This window comes from Strigops habroptila, chromosome 1 (assembly GCF_004027225.2).
Source record: "Strigops habroptila isolate Jane chromosome 1, bStrHab1.2.pri, whole genome shotgun sequence".
In the NCBI taxonomy this organism is placed as follows: domain Eukaryota; kingdom Metazoa; phylum Chordata; class Aves; order Psittaciformes; family Psittacidae; genus Strigops; species Strigops habroptila.
In genome coordinates, this window is record NC_044277.2 from 37,285,080 (window position 1) to 37,308,591 (window position 23,512).

At 39.0% G+C, this 23,512-nt stretch overlaps 1 protein-coding gene across 3 annotated transcripts in view; it reads right to left on the reverse strand.

Annotated features, from left to right (window-relative positions):
- Nucleotides 1-23,512, reverse strand: part of CLVS1 (clavesin 1) — a 131,036-nt gene that overhangs the window by 45,975 nt on the left and 61,549 nt on the right. For all 3 annotated transcript variants that reach the window (XM_030485443.1, XM_030485441.1, XM_030485442.1), the window contains one exon: nt 17,777-17,951. In XM_030485443.1, the coding sequence (XP_030341303.1) occupies nt 17,777-17,951 (175 nt within the window). The remainder of the gene's footprint in view (nt 1-17,776; nt 17,952-23,512) is intronic.

The window sequence follows — 23,512 nt, forward strand, 5'->3', positions numbered from 1 at the left end:
AGCTTTGGGGAGTGAGAAGACCTGACTTTTCATATGGATGCTACCTACTTAAAATACTACCGGTATTTTCCTTTGGATGTAGTGATAAGATACATCTGGCTTCACATGTTAATTGGGAGAGTGAGAAATGCCCCTTGTTTTGTAAAACACTAGTTTCCATATTTTGGCCTATCAACAAGGCATAGATATAAGCCTTGTATAGTATTATGAATTGTTAAAGCTGACTAAATGCTTAATTGAACTGGTTGAGCCCACCATCCTTCACCACAGCACCTCCTCCCTCATTATGCTCCCCTTGCCCAAGGTAAAGATCCAGCTCCTGCATCTCACAGGGATTTCTAAAACCTAGATACAGGCTGCAGTTCCCAGCAATGTATTTTAAAAAGATGTAAAAAACAAAAAAATAAGATCTATTTCAGGAAAACCAGATATATTTAGACTCTTTATTTCTTTACTTTTACTCTGTAATTAGATCTGGAATTTCCCTTTTAATAGGGTTTGGAAAATAAAACCAGAGAAAAAGCATATGTAAATTTTTTCTTCTTTTTTAAAATTTATTTTCCCTTACCTTTCTTTGGCAAAGAGATTAACCTCAGACAACATTTTTACCTTTATTTCCTTCTCTTTAGCCCTGTATTTGAAATGAAGGTGAGGGAGGTGAAAGGGGACTAAGATCCAAAGAATTAGAGGTTACTTGATCTTTTTTGTAAATAATTGCAGTACCACTGACTGAGTGCCCTGAAGCCCAGCTGCCTGCTGACAGACTGTTGCATCAGCAAAAATTCCTCTTCTTTTGCAGAAGTCTTTAAAATCATCATGGTTTGAATACAAGGCAGGGTACAAAACAAACTCGCTACCAATCCTTGATGATACACACTCGCTTTCCACTAAATTCAAGCATTTTCCTTTCCATTTGCCCCAGGGGTGTTGCCTCCATTGTGCTTATCTTTTCTTCCTTTCTCATGGAGGGAGCAGTATTGGTTGCTTCATTCTCACTGAACCACTCTTTTTCCCATTGAGATTTTTCATTGCAATCAAAATGTAGGAGGTTATTTAATTAATCACTTTATTAAACCTGTTTTCACCTTTGAAAAAAACACTTCATTCTCCTTCATTTATAGTGCACTAATTCCTACATGCCTCTGTGAAGGTACAGCTATGGATCAGCACTCTGTATTCACCAATTTTTTGTGATTAAAAGTAGCTGGGTAAGGAGGCACGAGGATAACCTGGATAACAAAACCCTGCTAGGTGCCTTATGTAGACCTTTTCCTATTCAAAACCTCCTTGTTCCAATACAGGAACATGTGTGCAACACGGTTTAGTCTGTAGTGTCCCTGTCCATGACAGGGGGGTTGGAACTAGATGATCTTAAGGTCCTTTCCAACCCTAACCATTCTATGATTCTACTCTATGATTTGTAGAGGATGAATATGATTTCTCAAATATCATCCTTTCACTCCGAGCAAAAGTAAGTACAGTGTAGTAGAGTACAGTGGAGTCTCTGTAAACCATCTTGTACACCACAAAGAATTCTTTTGACTGTGTCCAAAGGAGGAGGGAGGAGGTCTTTTGTAATGAATCATTTTATCTGAAAATAAACAGCATTTCCGTGGAAAATGTTTAAATGTGGACTTGGTGAGGAGGGAAGTGTTGGAGTTGTTCACAAAACCTTGCTTAGTGCAATAGATGCTATGTGTCATTTGGCTCAGAGAGGTTGTACCTTTTCATCCATCTCTCCTCCTTCATCCATCCAAAACCATTCCACTGCCATCACAACCATGTTCAACACAGCTGTCTCTCCTGTAAGGGCAGCAGCAGCGGCCAGGTCACAAATGAGCCTTGCAAGGGAGTGAGAGCATATGTAAACCTCCTGTTCTGTGGAGACATAGAAGCAGCACTGGCAATCAATAATATTGTGATTTTCAAAGATTGCCTTAAAACTCAAGTTGCTGTTCCTGTGATATTGCTTTAAAGCTGAGCTTTCATTAAAATGAAAAGAAAATGGTTTTAGCCGTCATGGCAGCAGAAAAAATCCTGAAGGCATTAACTGAATGCGCCTCAGAGACTCAAAACCTAGACTGCAAATGCAAAGGAAGAGTCTTAAATTTTCAGTTTGTACTTATGTCTGTATTAAAAAAAATCATGACACTAAGGAGATAAAAGAGAGGAGGAGTGTGAGGGTTTTGGATGTTTTCAGAGGAAGGCTGTAGCACTACTATGGAGCAACTGCCCTGACTGGCAGTCTCTTGCCCACCTGGATGAGAGTACCTGTTGTGAGGTTTCCATGCACTACTTAAAGAGTACCAGGTAGAGCACAGTGTCAGCAGCAGTATTTTGGATGACATTCTTACCCCTTTAAGTCCGTGGTTTGTGCAAAACTCCTGCAAAGAAGCTGAAAAGCACTAGGGAAGACTGCATGGTTTTGTGCCAGAGCACAGCTGGGGAATTCAGGGGTCTTTTACACTTCCTGTGCTTCGGGTGCTCCATGGGACACTGGCGTCATACATAGTACCACAATCCAGCTTTCATCTCATCATCACAGTCACTGCTTCATCTGGCCCCAGGATGGCATGGTGGCTGTTTCCTTGAGAGGGTAGAGGAAGAGGCTCTGTGGTCCTCTGCTTTTCCCATCAGCAGTGCTCACTTCAGCATTACGAGAGGAAAAATAGACTTCCAGCTCAGCAGCTCCTGCCCTCACCCACCTTGGTCAGCCCACCAGGAGGGCAACAGTTAGGAGCAAGTGATGGATCAGTGGGAACAGCTGAATGGTCTGTGCTTCTGATTCACCAAACTCTGCTGCAGTCGTGCTTAGATAAGCACAGGGAGAAATACAAGCAGCTTTCCACTAAATTTCAGAATTTACTACATCTTTACTAGCATCTATTTTGCTTGAATATGTTTATCCTTCAGACAAATATTTCTGCCTTCTGTGAACCTTTTATGTATATCAACAGAGGCATTTGGCAAGCCATATCAGAACTGCAGCTTTACATATCACTGAAGCGGAAAATAAATGGAAATAGTTACTGATGCCTCCAAGTACAGATTCGTTTCAAAATGAAACCTGTAGCTTGGGGGGTGAGAGAGAAGAGGGTGGGCAGTATATATCTAATGATTTCCTGTTGTCTTATACGACATAGGCTCAGACATTTTTATTTCAATCTGGGATGTGGGTTTTCCCTCTTTTGGGGGTGATCAGGGAGAGATGATGGTTGGTTGGTTGCTCGTTTTAACCATATTGAACAAAATCAGATCTTTACTTACTTAGGAAACACAGAAGGCTCTATTTGTAAATTCCTCTCTCATGCTAGAAATTTAAAGTTAAATGGTGTTTGAAGGAAAAAGGTATATACTGTTGCGCCAGTAACATCACTTAACAGAGCCACTGACTGAGCAAACTGTAGTTTCTATATTCATAGGGGTCAATACTAATCTGTTTTCATAAATTTCAGTATAAACCAGTAATGCACATCCTGACGCCACTGAATTGCACTGACAAGAGGAGAACCGAGTCCCACAGTGTCAAGGACTGCTCCTGAGCCATGACTGCTATCCCATTATCCTAACTATACTGGTTATATGCCAGCGGAAAATTTAGGACCATTTTTGCTTAGTGTCTTTGGGCTTTTGGAAGCAAATGTTTTATAACTGTCACCATGACTAGGCAGTACTTGAAGGAATCACTGAGGACAGATGCAAAATTTGGTGCTTCTGGAGCAGAAGGCAGACATGCAGCCAGGCCAAAGACCCATCTAGCTCTGTATCTTTTCTCCAGCAACCCTACACAGCTGCTGAGGGAGAGGAGGAACAGGTAAGTGTGTCTTCATTCAACATGGTCTCAGCCTTCAGTTATTCTCAGCTTTTAAAGTCAGACATGATTCCTGACCTCTTAGTCACCTTTGCTGGATTTCTCTCACAATAACCTGCCCAGTGTCTCTTGAAGCTATGTAGCATCCACGTATCCTTCAAGACAAGGACTTGCAGGTCTACAGTGCACTACAGGAAGTGTTGCCTCCTTTCATTTGTTCCAAACCTGGTTCCTTGTAGCTTCATTCATTACCTCCTCATCTTTGTACTAGTGACAAGTAATTGATGTCACTAATAACAGTGGCAAAGCCTTGTGCTCCTTTAGTTTTTTAGAGCAATAGTTCCTAGACTTCAGTCTGGGATTGAGAAGGGGTTTGCCATGAATTCTCTTTCAAAGCTTTGCTTCTGCGGAATCTAGCTTTTAAACGCACTATCAACAACTGGACTTCTTGGAGGTGTCACATCCCACTTGGAATTGATATGGTTTCCCGAGCCCAAATTTATTTATTGCTCCTCTGCCTGCAACCCCAGGATATAAAAGTATATAGACAGTTTTATTTTGAAGGCCAACTCCAGTTTTATTTAATTTGTCCCCATTTTTATTTTAGTTTTTGCTGCAGGGTGAAAATGAATGGGGTTTTTTGGAACTTCACTTCTATTGCGTTCCTATAGCATCTCAGCATGTGCTGTTAGTACACCAGCCCTGGAAAAGTGTCTAGTATGAAAAAATGACCATCCCTTCTACCCCTCCACACATTAGAACTCTTATAAAGCTTTTAAAGATAGTAAAAGTATTAAATACCATCTGAGCTTTGCTTACTGTAGATAGAAACATCTCCAAAGAGACAGTACCTTGAAGTTCAGGCAGAAATTATCTGAGAAAGGGCAGAACACAAAGAATGTGGGAAATGTGGCAACAAAAGAAACAGCAAAATGGCATGTTTTCTGAAATATTTAGCAAAGCAAACTACTGTAAATATCCTTCCAGTACTACCTCCTGAAAGGGTGTTTTTCAATGTGTGTGCTGAGATCATTTACATAATTCTGATACTGGGGGGGGGAAAAAGAAAGGGAAAAAAAAGAGAGAAAAGAAAAGAGAGATATGGCACTATCTGTTCTGCTTCATAAAACCTCACTTCATGGCAGTGTAACAATTCTTCAACTTTTAAAGCTCTGCTGTGCATTAGCAATTGGAGAAATGCAAGTGAAATGTCAGCTCATGACTGAAAGGGCAGAAAAGCAGATCAAAAGAAAAAGATAAATTAATTTAAAGTTGGTGGTTTGCTGCCTGTAGCATGTGCAAGCAGTATTTTGAAATGTTTAAAGGATGTAAGATCTGCTTCACATGAGACAACAGTTGAATAGCAAAGAAAATCGGGAGGGTTCACCTTTGTCACATCTTCCAAGGCTGTTCCCTACTGAGGTGGCAGGTTTCTCAAAATGATGCAATACACACAAAAATCAACAAATGTTTCATCTTTAGTGATATGTTCCTGCCAATACTTATTTCACATCTTCATTTAGTATGCCAACCAGCCCAGATTCAAAGAGGTTTTTGCCTTGAAATCACAGCCTCCAGGGTCTAGGGAGTGATGGCATGAAGTTTCTCTCTGGGCTTGGATACGACCTCCCAAATACACACAGAACAAGGGAGACATTGATTTTCGCCTGTGGTTACACAGACTTGTTAATAATACTGGTGACATACTTGGGGCTTCCCTACACTGAAATCCTTGATCAATTACCCCTGTTCATGCCAGTGGCATGGGTACTTACTGACAGCGAAATTTGAGACTCAGTATCTGAGATAACTGCTGCTGAGGGAAAACTGCAGTGTGACAACTAACTGTATGGAGGTACACTGAAGTCAGGTATTTATTTTGAACCATGTGCAAGCCCAACAAAGCACTCTGCTGTTAAAAGCAGATTTCTGAAAATCATGTTCTGATATTATTACAGAATTTGCACTGTAATTTAATTGTAATTAAATTACAATTTAATTAATTGTAATTAATTTAATTGTAATTTCAAATCTAAGGAAAATCAGCTAAGAGGACTAATTTGCCAAATCTTCTGTAAACATGCAAGATTATTTATTTCCCTTTTTTTTTTTTTTAGTTTCAGCCTATGTCTGGAATCCTACAGATGTACTTTCTGCATTAGCTTCAAAGAAAAGGAATGCACTACTACAAAGGTTTGTGGGGTTTTTGTCTGAGGTTCTTTTTCCCTATATACACACACAAAGCTGGGCAATCCTTAGAGGTAGATACCAAATAAATCTGTTCAAGATAATAGCAACATTCAATAATTTTGTAGGTTTTTTTTTTTGCCTAGAATATATTTGAAAGAAAACCCAAAATCAACCAACAGAAACCCCCAAACAAACAAAAAACTCAAACAAAACTCAAAATTGTGTAGGCAGTGAAAGTAAAATATTTCAAACATTTGAATTAATTTTATCACAGTTGGCAGGAATTTGTTAGTAAGGTTATTTCTACATTCTCAGGCAACACTATTCAGGCATAACTTCTTTCTGGAATAGAGACAAATCTAAGCCATTTTCATTAAGACAATTCAAATGGGATTTATTTCTTTCTTTACTCAGCAAACTGGATGAGAGGTCTAGCCCTTTAAATGCTGGTGTACCAGTTTTAGAGGAGAGAGGCTATAAGACGGGGGTGCTTCATTAAAATACCAGAGCTGGCACCTCTCAGAGGCACAGGAAAAGAATATTCACTGAGTAAGTAACACATTATAAATTATAATTGAGATTCAATTCTCCCAGGGAGAAGAGAAGGTAACTTGTCATTTGAAGTGTTGTGAGTTTCTGAGAGTGGACCAGGAGTTTAGAGTGTATAATGATATCATTAAGAAATGCCCTTGCAAAGCAAGCAAAATTATACTGTGCTGTTTCTTGAAAACCACAGGAACTCTTTATTGTTCTGTCAGCAGCAGTTCAAAGAGCTATGTGACCCCATTAACATTCACTCAGGCATGTATAGCAAATTGAAGAAGGGAAGTTTCTTGAATGGTTAATTATATTTTGTGTGTTTGAATACCTAACGGTGTAAACCATGTGAGCTCAGCACCACAAAATGCACACCTTGCACACCTGGTTTACCTCACAGCTTTATGCATCTTTTAATATTTAGAGGAGAAAGCAATATCAAACGTAGAGAAAGAGCAGGGAGGTTGGGAAGTGGAAAAACCTAGATAACGACCAGCTGATTTGATGGCTGTTATTGGACAAATCTAGTATTTGCAGTAGTTCTGCTACGAGCAGCAATTATTATTAGATGACCAGAACTCCATTTGAACCCACATATCCATGGCAGTGACTGGGTAGGAATATGTGGGGTGACACACTAGTAAGTGTGAGCTAGAATCTTGCAGAGAAACCAAATTTCTCTTCATTTCAACAAGAGGCAGCTCTTCTGGCCAAATTATTTATTTATTTTTGTGTGAAAAGTAGTGGGCTTCTTACTGAAAATATTGACTTTTTATAAAGAAAGTTTAGTTGCAGAGATTCTCATGCAGCATCTGACCGGGACTGCAGCTTGGCTGTTCTCTGCTTTCTTAGTCCTTTCTAAATCTGGTTGTCCAAGTGGCCCTTTCACACATGATGCCAAATGACTACGAACAGTCTCCATGCTGCAGTGACCGTTGACTCAGCTTAGGCACAATGCCCAACCACAGAAACTGAGGTTTGCCTGATTGGTTTTGAGTGTAAATATTCTCTTTTTGATGAAAAATATTCAGAATTTGTCTGAAAAAATGGAGGAAAATTTTTTGGCATACTTATAAAGCCTTTTTTTTTTTTTTTTTTAAACCATAGAGAATGAGTAGTAGTTATTGTCTCCAGTGTTAGCAGAAACCCAATTACATAGATTAGTTAAGTCAGAATCTTTATCTGTACCAATTCATCAATTTCAGTTAGAGTACAGATTCAGGAATCCTTTTCTTTTTAGGAGTGTCCTCATGAAGCTTTCCTCACACTTAGCAATAAGTTTGATAAATAATATCAAATGATGTGATAAAGGAAAGGACCATCACAAGGAGGTTAATGCTTTCTGTGCTATACTGAGGAGATGTTATTTCCAGAAAAACTTTTAAATTCAGGTTCTCTGTATTTCTAAATGAAGCCAAATAAAGTTAGGATTGTCAGTGGGACTGTTATGAAACTTCACACAGAAGTTAGAGTAGGACCCTTTGTAACTACTGCAGATGTCCATTTACATAAGCATTCCCACCAACCCGCCAGAAACCCGAAACCCATCTCTTCCAGAGTGCATGTGCTACTGAGAACACTTCTACTCATTCAAAGATGTTCCTAAATTCTCTTGGAAAACAGAAGAATAAGGTTTATATTACCCTATAAGTCTAGGCAAGCCTGAATTCTGTTTTCAGTTTATTGAAATTTCTGCTGTTATCATCCACAATTCTTAAACACCAACCAAGTATTTTTCTCACACATATATATTCATGTTTCTGCCTTTCTTCTGAAAAACTGTCATTTTGATGACATTCCAAATGTACCTGTTATTTGTAGAATATTCGCACTTTAATTATTTTTGTTTGCTATGTTTTTTCTTAGCTGCATTTTCATTGCATATAGATTGGAGTTGATCAGAAAGCCTCCTCTGAAATGGAAATTATTTTTATTACACCTCAGCCACGCTTTAAGCCAGTTCTTCTGCAAACAGTTTGAAACAGTGGGGGTGTGCTCAGAGTGAAAAGCAGAATGCACATTCAAATGGCCTAATACATGTCTACCAGAAAGAGGTGTAAAACACATCCTGAAAGAATCATAGGAAGGTTTGAATTACAGGGCAGTACAGCCTCTGGAGGAATTTCCACTGAAATTCTTTTTTCCTCATAAAATGCCCATTTGTTGAAATCAAAGCTTAGTAGGGGGCAAGGGGTAGAGAGGAGGGGAGAAGGAAGAAGGATGAATTTATCACTCGATGTTTTCATCTTTCCTTGGAAGATTGAGATGTTTCATGTTGACATTTTTGCATCAAGGAACCCCTGCTATTCAGGAATGCTTGTTTCAAGTGTTAAGCTCTACACAGTTAAGAAGAGATATAAAAATGCTTGAGAACAGAATGTTTGAATGCTTCAAGATCACCAGACAAAAAGTTCTAGTTGATGTGCAAAATTTCCAAAAAGTGCTTGAATGTTGAGGGAGATTTTCTGCAAGCCTGAAAAACTTATAAAGTGGAAAATCACTTCCTACCATGGTGTAATAGGGTTGGAATTACAGGTTGCACCAAGGCGATGGCAAAATCCTGTTCACATCAGTTGGAATTTCACCTCAAACTTAGTGAAAACATTGCAGTTCCTTTTGACCATGATGACCATAAACCTATTGACCATACAAATATGTTTGACCATACAAAGTATTAAGGAATTTATAAATTACTTTGTTTAGGAGGAGATAATAATAATAGATGAGGTTTTCAAGAGAATTGCTATGTGTGGTAGAAAATTCGTGGTTTTCTGCACATCATAGGAGTCAAACAGTAAGCAGGCAAACATTTCTCAAAGTCATTGTCTTTTTGCACAATTTTAAAATGTTAGTGTCTGTATCTTTCTGTTAAAAACTTGCATCAGAAATTATGACCTTGTCTAGAGCAGCAGAGTGGACAGTGTAAACAGAGTCCTGGCCAGAGCCTTCTCCTGCATCCACACAAGCTGGGCTGCTGGCTCTTGCACAGCAGGGACCCATGGCCAGTTCCACTGATGCAGCACAACCTTGAAGGTGTGTGCTAAAAAGGGGACTGTGAGCCAGAGGTGTAAAGGGACAACTGATCTTACACTGCCACTGCTGTTTTCCCAGAGGACATGAATTTCACTGCAGCGGCTGCTGGTTAGGCTCCAGCATGAGCCCTCTCCCAGACAGCACCAAGACCTTACCTGCCTGTGCTCAGGAGATAATCCATGCCACATAGCCCGGTGTACAGGGATATCATCACTCCTACTCTTGCTGTGACTTCCTTCATCTCCCTAGCCACAGGTACCTCCAGCACTACCTCACATCACAAACAAAATAGTACCCATTCCACCTCTGTTGACACATAACTCTCACTGAAATGTCACTACTGTATCTTTTTGGTCTAGTCTTGTAACTACATTCTTTTCATATTTTTGCATAATTGCTTTATATGTTTCTCATAGCAAGAAGGTATATGTAGTACCCACTCTCTTCAGGAAGCTTTCACTCAGTTTCTGTGCTGAAAAGGAAAAGGCTTTTGGGGTTGTAAAAGAAATTAAACAGTTATTGCAGATGCATCACTCCTGAAGTTCTATGAAATTAAAGAGGACAGGGATAATGTAAATTAATGCAAGTACATTTGACCACATTCACATTTTAAGATACAACAAGAGCTATTTACACATATGCTGGTGGGAAGGTTTGAGGATGAGTAGTTTTAGCTATAGCTGCCTTTTTGCTGGCTACCAGTAAGAAACAGCTGCCTTCTGTTCTAAGGAGACTTATCGCAATAAACTTCTCCATTTCTTTTCTTCCTTTCTAACTCAGCAAGTCAATGAGATCTTTACTAAAATACAATTACTGGCATTAAAAAAAGACTTTCTACTTAACATATCCAGCCTCTCAGGCTGTCCACATTGCAGCTTATCCTTTACTCACAGCCAAAAGCCCGAAAGCCTCCAACTGGCAAACATGACTGGGCTGATCAATTCTACTAAGCAGTTAATTCCAATTTTCAAGTGACAAATGCAAGTCTACAGCTACTATGCTTTTCTTTTTCCTTGTTCCAGTCAACTCCCTAGGGATGACAGGCACACAATGAGCACAGGCCTTCTCTTGCAGAGGGCAAAATCTGTTTATCTACCTTTATTTTATATATAATGAGTCAATCCCTTTTCTTGTCTCCTATAATTTTAAAAGTACCCTCACTGACAGCCTAGAAAGTGCTCACTCTACATATCACAACAGCTGTTGGAGACAGATAGCATGAGCATTTATGGAATGATTCAAACTGACCTTCTTCCAATGGATACTAAGTGCTCATCTTTAGCTGTGACTTCATGTTCAGCAGTTCAACACAGGTCTAATATGAAGCACATTACAAGGAAGCAAATAACTAGAATGGATTTGGGAACTTTTGAGACAACCTGTAATGGAAAAAAATTGGTATGCTTTTTCTGTATATATATTGCACAGTTTAATCCCAATACCTGTGTAAATTTGCAGACTTACATCTCTTGCAAGTAGTGGATTTGAAATCAAGAAAGTTTTTTGCTGCAGATGTTTGGGAAGCAGAGTATCCCATTGCATTTTAAGGCATCTGCTAAATTCTGATCTGTAGCCGTTTTCCAGATGTTGAACATTATTGGATCTTGAAGCTGTCTTTTTTTAGAAACACTTAAATCATTCTTACTGGAAGGAGTTCTCTATTTTCTTCACAGACCTGATTTGTCCCCCCCCTGCAAGTGAACCCATGTTTTCCAGATAATCTTGCCTCTATGAACATAAACTTGAGTTATTAGCAGATCTTCTATAGTTACTAGCAAGGACTTTTGTTTGGGAAGCTACAATATGCCTTTTGGACTTATCAACACACAATGATTATGATACAGGACAGCAACACACATGCCTCTGTATTCTGAGGAAACTGCCTGTCCTCTGGTAGGCCACTACTAAAGAAACAGTTACCTACCCTCAAGAACCCAGCCTAGAATATCCCCTTCTCTTCAGTTTCCCTATCCTGTGAAAGATAATGGAAAGGCTTTTGCACATAGGTTTTGCACATAGGTTTCTTTCTAACAGGAGAAGGGAAAGAGGGACCAACCAGTTGCCATAAATCAGTATTACTCTGCAGATGTGCACAGAGCCCCAGCCAGTTATACCACTCCAGCAACTGGCCTCAGGTGTCTGCTGATTCTGTCTTTCAAGATTTTCAACATGAAAGACTGAGGAGCAGTTGAACAAATGAATGAGTGACTTTTGAGTCTACATTTAGTCTCCCAGAGATAAATAGCTTTAGGGTCAACATTGAGGGTCTTTTTAAACTAGGTGCTAAGGTTTGTTCACTTGTCCTTGTCCAAACCAGCGTATAGATGTGCCTATATATGGTTTTACTTGCCTACTTTCTGTGGAAAGAATGGTTGTATCTTATTCTACTGTGTAAGGCATCTTATATCCTGTATCCTTTACGTGACCCATAAAGAATTCAATTGGAAGTACTAAGTCAAAGCGATCACATCTACCTTGGGTTTCGGAGTACAAATGTGTTTAAACAAGGAGAGAAGAGCCTGTTTCTTGCTCCATAGTCTGGGCTGGTGAGGGAAAGACCAAGTTTACAGAGTAAAGAGTTTGGCAAAGTCTCCAGATGCACAAGGACTGTCTGGGCTCTGTTCAGATCCACAGTTTGACCATAACAAAGATTTGATCATACCAATTAACCCATTGCTGATCTGAAAAACTGTTCAATTATCTCAGCTTGAATTCAACTTTGAAAAAACAAGAAATTCTAACAATTAAGACAGAAGTCAAGTGCATCTTACTAGTCATAATAAAACAGAATATTAAGTATTTAGATTTCCAGATGAAAATTTTGGAAACAAACATATTTCCAGACTTTTTTTCCCTGAGAATTTTGGAAATATATTTCACCATAATACTCCTGTTCTGGAAAAAAAAAAAAAAAAAAAAAAAAGAAAGAAAAAAAAAGAAAGAAAAAAAAAGAAAATTGACATTGTTCCAGAAAAAGATGTTTTCCACTGGGAAACTTTTATCAGCTCTAAAAGCTCATATCTTTGGAAAAAGAAACAGCCCCAGAAAATTACACTTTGATATAATTTACATTTTTTTCCTTCAAGCCTTACATTATAGCCTGCATTTTGAGCATAAATTTTGTATTAGCTCTTCCTCCTGAAGCACAACATGAAAAATATTTGATTGTATAAGATAGTGTCCAGAGACAAGTAATCTGCTGCTATAATTTAACTGACATTAAGTTTCTCAATCCCACATAATTACAGTGGGAGGAAATTAAAAAAAAAAAAAGGCACAAAAACAAAATCAAGAAAAACAAACAAACAAACAAAAAAAACCAAAACCTAAATCAACCTTTAAATCTATTGCTCATATTAAAGATTGAAGAGCTTCTTATAATTTTAAGCAGGCAGAGTTTTCCCTAATGTGGTATCGCATTTCAGATTTTGAAATGGGATAACCTCCAGTAATGTCCAAAAATCCTGTTAGCTTGATTATCTGGCTTGACCTCAGCATCAGAGCTATTCTGGACAAGTGTCTCTTGAACAACTTTCTAACAGAAGCTTATACAAGTTTCTTTTATTTGATTTATTTTTCTTTCCAGAAGAATTTTATCAGTACCAGTATCTGATTAAGGTGTTTTTAAGTCAAACATCATCCATTTCCTTTCATTTTCCTCAGCTCTCAGAAATGCCAGTTTCAAATTTTCACTGGATGATTATAAACTGAAGGTAATTAAAAAAAAAAAACAATAGAAGAACTTTAATGGATCTCCTAATGGACATTGTTGGTCACAAATCCTGTCAAGTTGTTAGCAATGAAAATCTGGGGACAAATTCCTGTTTGCGGATCTTGGTTATTCCCTGTTGTTACTGCTATTTGCTGCAATGATTTTGAAATTTGAATCAAAGCCCTATTGAACCCTAAAGATCACTCCTGCAGTGATACATCATTGTCACAAAGGAAGCGTAGGGCTGGTTTTTAAGAGTCACTGGCCTTGCATAAGTAAGTAACAACTACATGTTACAGAATTATCAGAGAAAGAATGTATATGGCCAGGATATAACCATTCATCCTACTTCTTGTATCAGTACTTCGAGACAGCCTTGGGGCAAGTTAGCCCTTATGTAAGGTAGTACTAGGTATGCTGGAGTGCAAACCTGATCTTCAGGTCAGTTTTGAATCCAGCTTGCTGATTTGGGCCATAAGCCACTCAGCTGGGTCTTGGTAGACAGTGGCCTTCTGGCTTTGTTTTCATCAAAGAAATGGCAGGTGAGATCAAACCTCTTGCTGTTTTGAAAGTTTTGAAATATTTCTGGATGCTGTTGGAGAAGTTGTTGTATTTCAACTCAGAGTGCTAGCTGGGGGAATTTCTAAACTGATATGTGCATGCATGTACACAGACTGCTTACATAGCTCTGTATATATTCAGCTTTGGATAAAGCAAAAGCAAAGAGTGTGTTTCTGTATTCACTGGTAGAAACACCCTAAAATCAAAAGTCCTGTCTGGAGGCAAACCAACTACATCCTCTGAGCAAAAGCCAACTAGCATTAAAGAAAAACAATCTGGACTTCACTGGACACCCAGGCTATGTTCCCTGTAACACTTGCTTACACTTCAGCCGTAATTCCCATGGTCTTCAAATGCAGTGGTCAGTAACAAACATCTTGCATACTAATAAGTGACCATTTTTACATGCTTTACCTGCTTCAAAATTGGAACACGGGTTTCTTACCTTTGCCATTAGACTTTGATGCTTCTAAACTGTTATGTAAAATGCCAAATGATCCGTCTCTTGTTAACCTAAGCTACGATTAAATTTTGTCTGCCATCATAACATAATTATAAGACCAGCATAATACAGAGAAGTATAACTTCACAGATGAAGAGAACAGAGGGGAGAAATACACTGTGAATGGGAAAAGCTGTTCACATTAAAAGAATAAGGATCAGAAGTCAAAACTCGGTAAGTTATTGGCAAAACAGATTGCTTTTATACACGTCTTTCCCCACCTTTCCATCCACATGACAATCTTCTCTATAGTGTGTTAAAAGTCAAAAGATCAATACAGTGTAGGAAGGAGTATGGTATGAGCTCAAAGCATACAGTAGCAACTGTCTTGTGATAAAAGACCTCAGTAGTCAGAGATGGTTTAGTCACCGCGAAAACATTTGTCCCTGCACTGCTGTGGCATAATGTGAATTGCCATGCTGTACAAATACTTGTTTTGCATCTGCACAACTGTTGTTTAAAGTGGAGACATAAGGCTACTTTTAGATCATTAAATAACATAACTGAGAAACAGCGTAGTTATAATGAACTATCTTGTGTGATGCTATATATACAGAAATCCAAACAGAACAAAGAGTAGTATTGAGCAAAGTACGCTTTCAGCCACATGGTGATGTAATTCATACTTCATCTCTCTGAGCATTTACAGACTATACAGTGTCTGGAACTAAGCATCTTATATAATCACAACATATTAATCTCTACAGTCAAGTCTATTAGATTTGCCTAGTGCTGGTCTTACAACACAGGATGAATTAGCATATGCACCTGTGTAGTGTTTGTTCTCTGTGCTTAGTGATAATGCACTACAACAGCAATTTGAGAAAAAAAAGTAAATTCAATACAAATGCAAAAAATGAGCTGCCAATATATTAATTGCCTTAAAGCAATTTGAAAGTAAGAAAAAAGAAAACCCAAATGTATAAATTTAAATTATTTAATACACTACTGTTTATTGTTTAGCAGTTCTATATTTCAGAAAATGATGGTCTGAGACACTGAATCAGATGAGAGCTAAACAAAGCTATGGGAAAATGGTTCAGCCATGACATTAAAATTAATATTACGGTCAGAGAGGCTAGAAGTTCCTGGGTCAGACACCAACATGTGAAGATAAGGTTTCAACTCCACTAGAAATTGTAAGAGAGAATTATTTTCATACCATCGACTTCACTAGATTTACACAAGACTTAACATGACCCAAAATCTTTCCTTAGAAAGAAAGACTGGGACAGCCATGTAATCTGCCTGTCTGAGCATCTGTACATGCAGAGTGCCTTAGCTGTGAGAAATAACAAGGAACTAAAACAATCTCCTTTTTTTTCAGACATCATCATCTCATGAGAGTAGAACCCGACATTTTCACTTCCAGTGACCTTCAATGCAACTCATATTGTGACTCTTCTTTTCCTGTACGTAGGTCTTGCTTGCATTTCAGCAACATTTTACATTAATTTTACATTAGGATAGCAGTAGTTCTTTAAAAATAATAATAGAAAAAAGTCTTAATGAAGGTACTTCAACAGCAACTATGAGAGCCAAAAATACCCACCCTTAATATAAACTAACACCAACACTGCTTGCTAAATATGTGCTTTATAACCATGAATGACTTGCTTCTTTAAACCTGGCAAATTGGAGTGCAGCATTCACAACTCCTACAGCTCTTCAAGCCAGCCAGTGGTTAGAAAATCTAGGACACATTATCCCAATTTGTACTTTTTAAAGAGAGAGTTATATTTCTACTTATCACAGAGAAGACAACAGTAACTTGACTTAAAAGGAGAAATTAAATGCCCACCCACCAACAAGAAGGGAACTTCCTTAAATTGCCAGCACAGAAAGTCAGGCTAATGATGAATCATAAAATCAGCTTTGGTACTCCCAAGCTTTGGTACTTCCAGAAACATATTGATGACAAGAACTGTAAATAAAATGTAGGCAGACAACCTGTCAGTGCCATGTCCAGAAATCAGATGGGATGAAGCCTGGACTGGCCTCTTTCTAGAGAGCTAGAAGTGCAAAATTTGGACAGGCACAAGGACACCTTGCTGGAATCTGATTTCCTTATGAATGTCACTTGGTTTTTTCTTCCTTATGACTGGAGGGTTTTTTGAACAACAGATTGTTATTCTGTGAAGGAAGGCAGATGAAGTGATAGTATCAGCAGGAGAAGATAAGGTATTGTCCTAGACATTAATTGCACAGCTTGACTTTCTAATTTATTAAACAAATGAAAATTCCCCACGAAGGGGAGCACAGGCTTCAAACTGCTGGCAGATTTTTCTACCTCATTTTTGAATAACACGAAGTAGAGACAATTCTGGTCTAATTGTAGACAATTTATTAGTAAAAAAATTAGTTGAATAAATTATTCTTTCTAGTGTGTAAGTTAAAGTCAGAATACACACACACCAGGGAAGATTATTCCTGAGGTATTTATGACTGCAGGATATCTGAAAAGTACAAAAAATAAAATGAAAAAAAAATGGCTTATATAATCTCTCCTTTTAAGTGTGCAGCTATACGAAATTTGTGGTCATTAAGCAACCTGGTCAAAGAGTAAGTCAACCCCACTTTGGGCAGGGGTGTGGACAAGATGATCTCCAGAGGTCCTTGCAACATAAATAATCCCTGGATTCCATCAAATGCCCACAATTAATAAGGTTGTGTCAGACTACTTCAAACCTAAAAATCCATCTCGGGTCTAGCAGCAGAAATGGATTCAGACTCTAGTGGAAAGGGCTCAAGTGCTCTCTGAGCACCATAGCTTATCCTCACCTTCGGGTTGCCCCATCAGGCCCCAGCTATCTTGTCCTCACTTTCATCCTGACCCTGTCACAGCACATGGTTTAGCTTGCTCCTAGTTATTTGCAAGCATCAAGTGTATGCACAGCCCTTGAACAGTCTGAACCCTAATGTAACAGGATCCTGTGTGACAAATGAAGGCAGTCAGAATGAGGGCACAACCAGGAGCCTGTCCTCCCTCTTCCTTATTTCTGTCCAACTCAAATGTACTCATGTGAACACAACAGCACATTTCCATCTGCTGAGGGAGCTTTTCTCTTCTTCTGCCACCCTCCCTCTGCATACAGACGTGCTTGCGTGTGGACTGCGCACTCCAGAAGTCAGACGCTGCTGGATTTTAATCCCCCTGAATTCTCTGATGGATTAAACCTCAAATCTCTAACCCTCCTTTTAATGCTGCAGTAAGCAACACACATATTGCTTACACTGATTTACAGATGAAATAAAAGTGAAAGACAGTCAAACTGAAATATCTGAAAATCAATCTATATTGCAAGTGGATGGGACACTAAAGCACTCTGGATTATTTTCTCCACCCTTCAGTCTGCCCACTCCCTGATGAGGCAAAAATCAATGTCTGCAGCAATAAAAGTTGCAAGTACATGTATTACCCTCCACCTACCTGTAGCCCTTCAATTGCCAGTTTGAGGATAGATGGCGTAAGCTTGGAGGCTTGTTTGAAGGAGAAGTTGCTCCAATCTATAATTAGAATGAAGCCATTTATCTGAAGCTCCTGATCTTCAATGAGCACTTCCAAGGACAGTAGGATAGCCCGAAGGATATCTATGAAGGAGTTCCTAAAGCCAAAGCAGAAAAAAAAGTGATCAATGGTTGCAGTTATCTTCAAACCTCAAGATATGCAGCTTTGCTGTGGATGGGGCGTGAGGGAAGGATGGGGATTTATTCTGGTAGAATTCTTCTGAAAAGAGAGTTGTTTCAGAGATGTCACTAAAGAGCTCCTTCTCTGAAACTCACATTCCTCTGCTTGGTGTGATAAGTCCTGTACAATGGTGGATAAAATAAACCCTGAATGAAATCTTTTTGATTCTTCTGTCATTCCTTACAATAGATTTTAGCTAAGCTACTTTGTGAAAATATTTTTCTTTGGTGACATGAAACAGATTCAGTCTATCAGTTTAAATCCCTGTTCTTTTGGATATACTTTACCAACTTGTTTGTTTGTTTACCTTCTTTTCTTTCTTTAAGGAAGAGGAAAATCTGAAAAGGAAATAAATCAGTGCAATATTAATATAAATGGTATGGTTACAACCAGGCTCCTTGGCTTCATGTTTGAATGGAGGGAATGATCCAAGGCTTTGCACTATAAACTTTGACTGTTGCCTTATATCTGCAAAACAAATGCAATATGAAAAATAGCTGCATCCACTGAAAATAGGAACTCTTTCTTAATTAGCAGTTCCCAATAGGCTGGCTGAAAGGCTTCCCTCGGCTCTGGGAGAATAATTAGAAGGCCCCGAAGGAGGCCCTGTAGGAGATAGAAAGTGACAGTGAAGAAAATACTGAAATGTTTTACTTTCATGTGGAAATCTGTACTGAGCAGCCCGGGCAGCTTTTTACTTCCATCTCATGCATTTTACAAACGCAAGAGTTGGACGCTTAATGACTGATTCCATATTCACACCTGAGTAAGCTGAATCAAGCTGTCACCTGATCTGTCTCTCTCACTAAGACGATTTACAAATAATAGAGTCTTTAAGAGAGGAACAAGAAAAAAAAGCTTCAGAAAGTTCAGCTTAACCTTGTCTAAAATGAGATGGTAACACACTGCTTTTGCAGTCTGCTTTATCTCTGCATAATTCTCAAATTTTGATGAGGCCTGAGGTCTATTACAGGGAAGGTTCACATCATGTTCTTCCATGGAGATTTTAATTTAATCCTCTTCTGCTGTTTTCTTTAATTTAAAACAAGTCATTGAAGCCTTCAAGAGCTTTTTTTTTTAAATTCTGCCCAAAAGAAAAAACCTATGTATGTGCTGTCAAAACAAACTTCTCTACCATCAAGACCTCTTCCTGAACAGTAGCAATGCATGAGATATTTCTATTAGAAGTAAATGGTGAAGTGTTTTCCTGTTCTTTCTCTTCTCTTTTCTCTCATCAGGTTTTGAGTGGAGTCTTTGTCTAAAGACACAGTCCCTTGAAAAAGCTGTTTCTGAACTGTGCCTTTCTGCAAAAGTTAGAAACTCCTCTGAAGTATAATTGCTGAGGCAACTTGCAACATACAGAGCTTAAAGATTTAACTTTGTTGCTGCTGGGTATCAGACTACCCCTCTCTCATTTGCAGTAACAGGACAACATTGACCTTTTCAAACCCTATGGGGAAACTGCGCTAAACAGACAAACTGAAAGAGTAATTTCCTTAGCAACGTAAGGTGAGCGCATACTGATTGGATTGGCAAATTACATTTTTTTTAGTCTAAATTTATTTCAAAAAACTATAATATGGATTTATTACCCATCACCCAGCTGGTGATGATTTTCAAGCAGCAGCACCAGATTATTAGGCTTTCAGTGATGGTAGTAGTGAATGCACCCCTAGACCTTATCTACTTAGTATATCCTACACTGCTCTACTATTCAAGGGGGTCAGCCTTCTACAAGAACTGCCCTGAGAAAGCTCCCAGAGCTGTGCAGTGGCTCCAAAAGTGTCCTCACACACATGCCAGTCTTCCCTACTCTCTCGTTGACATAAAAAACAGTGATATCATCATTCCTGGATGGGTTTTCTGGCTAGATTGGGGAAGATGGACTAATTCAGAGCTCAATTTAACCCCACATTTGCAAACCTGAAAATGAACTGAATACTTGTTATTGTTGAAGGCCACACTGTAATAAGAAAAAGTTTCATCCTTCATTTGTGGGAAGAAGTTTTCTTAATAGGCCACTGAAATTCATATTCATGATCCTGCTACCCCTGATACTTTTAAAGGCTACACGATTATTTCAATAGGGTTGTATGGAAACAGTGCATACGAGGCATCCTCTGTAATTCAATTGAACTCTAAATCGCAATGAAATATTTCATTGGACTGAGTGCAAAATCTTCCTCTTGGACTCTATGCTGAGGAATTCCTGTATTTATTTGGGTGTCTACACAAATTACTGGGATATCAAGCAATTACTCACCTCTACTTCCAGTAGAAATTATTTGCCTGGGAGACATGGCGCCCAGTTTTCTTAGTGTGTGACTAGTCTGGCTGTGCCCTGCCCAGATCCCTCCCCCATCCCACAAGCATTTGCAGTTTTAAGACGTGGTGTAGGAAATAATTCAAAGTGAACACAAAGACATTTTTTGAATGAGTACAAGAAGCCATGAAAGCAGCACACAGATCCTTCAGGTGGGCTGTTTGCAGGCACGCTGTTTTGTGAATGTAGGGTCTGGATAGAAATCAGACAGAGTGCCACTTGAGGCTGAAGCCCTCTGCCCCCTAATCTTGAGGCTTTGAGACAAATCATTCAGCTGTGTGACTGATTTGCATCCAAATAATTTTCCATGCATGAACACAGAACCATCTATTAGTCCATCTCTTTTGTTCCTATGCTTAAAATTCCCTTCCCTCCTCCAAACCCCTCTCCACCAGTTTAACCCTCTCACACACACAAAAAAAAAAAAAGTGAAATAAATTGCTATTATGCAAAGGGAAATGTGTAAGGTGCTGTAAGAATTCAGCATGGAGCCTACTGAAGTGAGCCACTAATGAGTTACAAAGATTTGCACAACGTCCAGAAAGACAAAAAGGAAGAGGGAGGGAGAGTGCCTATCTGCCTTGGCTGAATGGAAAGGTACCACAAAAGAAGCTCTTCAAATATCCTTTGGAAAATGGGAAGTTAGCCCAACAGAAGCTAGTGGTAGGGAACAATAATGTAAAACAAAAATGAAAATGGTTTAGCTGAGGGATTTGGGGGGAGATTAGCCAAAGGCATAACATGAAAATAAATAAGAAGAAATTACTTAATTATAAGAGGTGTAAGCAGGCTGTGAGAGAATCAAAAGGCTCAGTGGAGTACCAAGGAGCAATGGGAACAATTAAAAGGGATAAAGACATTGCAGGGAAATTAAATGATCTATTTGCACATCTCTGCCACCAGTCATTTTGAAGAGATACATGAATAATAAAGCTGAGGGACTGTTGGAAAATAAGGGGTCAAATAAGACACACTGCAAAAAAGTGATACATTTGGGAAAGATAGCATTAGTAAAGGCTTTTGACATTACTCTCTCTGAACAGCTAAGTGCAGGCTCTGTTTTAGGCATGCTAGTGAAATTAATTGGATTATTCAGATGGTTAAAAGTATGAACATACAGAAGTACTGGCAGCTGAAGCCATTAAGATTGTCTGCAGTAAGCAAAAAAACAAACTGTCACTAAAAATCCTGACTATCCCAGAAAACAGCAGGCTAACAAAATTTGGATCAGTGTCATTATCTTGGCAGTTGCAGACAACTCAGCTTAACATCCCTGAGTTAGTACGTGGTAAGATTCTCTCTCATGTACTTACTTAAAAGGCGGCCAAAGCTGAATAATATACAGCAAGCTACAAATATGGCAGAGATGCAAATCAGGTAAGAGACCCCATCTTGCTTTGTTCCCTCCCCAGACAACAAATCACCAATGAAGATCTTTTAGTGGGGGGAGAGCTGGCATTACCCTGCAGGCAGATTCCCACTGGGAGTAAAGCACCGAAGAGGAAACAAGTAGGACCAGAAAAACATCTTCAGATTGCCCAAATTATTTGAGCTAATCAAAGCTGAAGAAGTTGGCTGCGCCTCAAATCCTGTGTTCAGTTCTGGGCCCTTTGCTACAAGAAAGACATTGAGGTGCTGGAGTGGGTCCAGAGAAAGGCAACAAAGCTGGTGAAGGGTCTGGAGCACAACTGTGATGGAGAACAGCTTGGGAACTGGTGTTTAGTCTGAAGAGGAGGCTGAAGGGAGACTTTATTGGTCTCTACAACTACCTGAAAGGAGGTTGTAGCAAGGTGGGTGTCAGTCTCTTCTCTCAAATAACAAGGGACAGGACAAGAGGATATGGCCTCCATTTCACCACAGGAAGTTTAGATTGGGTATTAGGAAAAATTTCTTCAATGAAAGGGTTATCGAACATTGGAACAGGAAGTGGTTTAGTCACCATCCCTGGAGGTATTTAAAAGATGTGTAGATGCACCACTTAAGAGTCATAGTTTAGTGGTGGCCTTGGCAGTGTTAAGTTTACAGCTGGACTCTATGATCTTTTCCAACCTACATAATTCTATGATTCTATGAAAGTCTTAGAAATGGAGATGTGAAGAACACAGCAGATCAGTGCTGGTGGAGGAGGGAGAACCCAGGAAGGAATATAGTTCATAGAATCATAGAATCACAGAATGGTTTGGGTTAGAAACGACCTTAAGATCATCTAGTTCCAACCTGCCTGACATGGGCAGGGATGCCTCACTCTAGACCATGTCACCCAAGGCTCTGTCCAGCCTGGCCTTGAACACTGCCAGAGATGGAGCATTTACCACTTCCTTGGGCAACCTGTTCCAGTGCCTCACCACCCTCATAGTATAGAACTTGTTCCCACACAAAGACAATGTACACTGTCCAGGGAAAAGTCCTTGGAATCCAGTCAGTATTGGGTTTTGAACTGGTGTTCATATGAAGTCATTTATTTCAGCATATTAAATTCGCCTTTCTCCTTATCAAATATTGATAAGAAAACCCCAACATTTGTTAATGTGTTCTTCAAAAATATTTGAGGTTTTTTAATGCATGTATTTATTTTAGAAATATAAAACTCCCCTCAGCTGAAAAAAACACTGGAAATTACTGACATACAGTCCTTGGGGATGCATGTCTCAGGCAGAGAAGCTCACAGCTGACTCATGCACTGAAAAGGGCTTGTTTGTCTCATCTGTGCGAGGTCTGAATAGCGTGTATGCGCACAGACATTAGCAAGGCTTTTGCGCAATTCACAGAGAAAATGAGTTTCAGCCACAGCAAATGTTCGCAACAAATATTTTGACCAGCCACAGGTAACTTCCGTCATAGAACATCCAAAGCCATTTAAACTGGTTAGTTGAAAAAATATGAGTAATTCACTAGCAGGCAAACTGGAGAAATTCTTACACAATGGTATGAGATTTTTTGTCATATTTTGTAGGGTACCAACTTCTTCTTTGTCATGGCCAAGTTAAGTTACAGAATTTTCTATTTCTTTGTAGAATAAGAATATATGCACATAAAACTCCTCCTGAGTAAAATACAGGTTGCATTAAGTTAATGTCATAGCTCCAAAGTATTCTGTCACATCTAGTGTAGCTATCTTTGGTTGTTCCAGTATGTCAGCTTCAGACAGGCATCTC